Source organism: Hemiscyllium ocellatum, chromosome 24, assembly GCF_020745735.1.
Source record: "Hemiscyllium ocellatum isolate sHemOce1 chromosome 24, sHemOce1.pat.X.cur, whole genome shotgun sequence".
NCBI lineage: Eukaryota > Metazoa > Chordata > Chondrichthyes > Orectolobiformes > Hemiscylliidae > Hemiscyllium > Hemiscyllium ocellatum.
The window spans coordinates 54,481,609-54,482,526 of NC_083424.1; the positions used below are offsets into that span (position 1 = coordinate 54,481,609).

General features: G+C 58.7%; 1 protein-coding gene across 1 annotated transcript in view; it reads left to right on the forward strand.

The window, feature by feature from the left end:
• Positions 1-374: 374 nt before the first annotated feature.
• The window catches only part of ddx51 (DEAD (Asp-Glu-Ala-Asp) box polypeptide 51), a 45,267-nt gene continuing 44,723 nt past the window's right edge, over positions 375-918 (forward strand). The window contains exon 1 of the mRNA XM_060844087.1: positions 375-460. Within this exon, the coding sequence (XP_060700070.1) occupies positions 438-460 (23 nt within the window). The 5' untranslated portion in view covers positions 375-437. The remainder of the gene's footprint in view (positions 461-918) is intronic.

Here is a 918-nt window from a genome sequence, read left to right on the forward strand (position 1 = left end):
ATTTTAATTTTTTAAAATTAGATTAGATTCCCCACAGGATTGTTTTATGAATAGACATTGAGGAAACTAGGCTAGTATTCTTCACAGTTTCAAAGAATGAAGTGGCTACCTTGAAACTTAACAAAATGCCTACAGGGCATCATTGAAGAGATCATCCATCCATCCATTGGAGTGGATGTGGGAAGTCACACCTTCCTCATGGTTCCTGCTGATAGACCTGTTTGTCCTCCCCTCCGCCAGAGGGCGCTGCGAGGCTCTCCCCATTTCCGGAGAATGCACTGTAACTCCACCTCCCCCCAACACTAGGGAGCGGGAGCGGTCATGCATCCTCCACTCCGCCAGAGGGCGCTGCGGGATTTGTTTCCTTCTCTGACGACATCAGCGTGCGCCGCCCGGCCTGGGCCCTGGTTGGCGGGTGACAACAGGAGTGTGGCGGCATGGCGCTGTTCATCGTCAACAGGTGGGGAGCAGGGTGTCTGAGAGTGAGAGTGGACAAGGAGGGATTAGAGTGAGGGGAGCGAGAGAGAGAGAGAGAGAGAGGGAGAGGGAGAGGGAGAGGGAGAGGATGGAGATGGAGATGGAGGGGAGAGAGGGAGGGGGAGATGGAGGGGTGAGAGGGAGATGGAGGGGTGAGAGGGAGATGGAGGGGTGAGAGGGAGATGGAGGGGTGAGGGGGAGGGGGAGATGGAGGGGTGAGAGGGAGATGGAGGGGTGAGAGGGAGATGGAGGGGTGAGGGGGAGATGGAGGGGTGAGGGGGAGATGGAGGGGTGAGAGGGAGATGGAGGGGTGAGGGGGAGATGGAGGGGTGAGGGGGGAGATGGAGGGGTGAGAGGGAGGGGGAGGGGTGAGGGGGAGATGGAGGGGTGAGAGGGAGGGGGAGGGGTGAGAGGGAGGGGGAGGGGTGAGAGGGAGGGGGC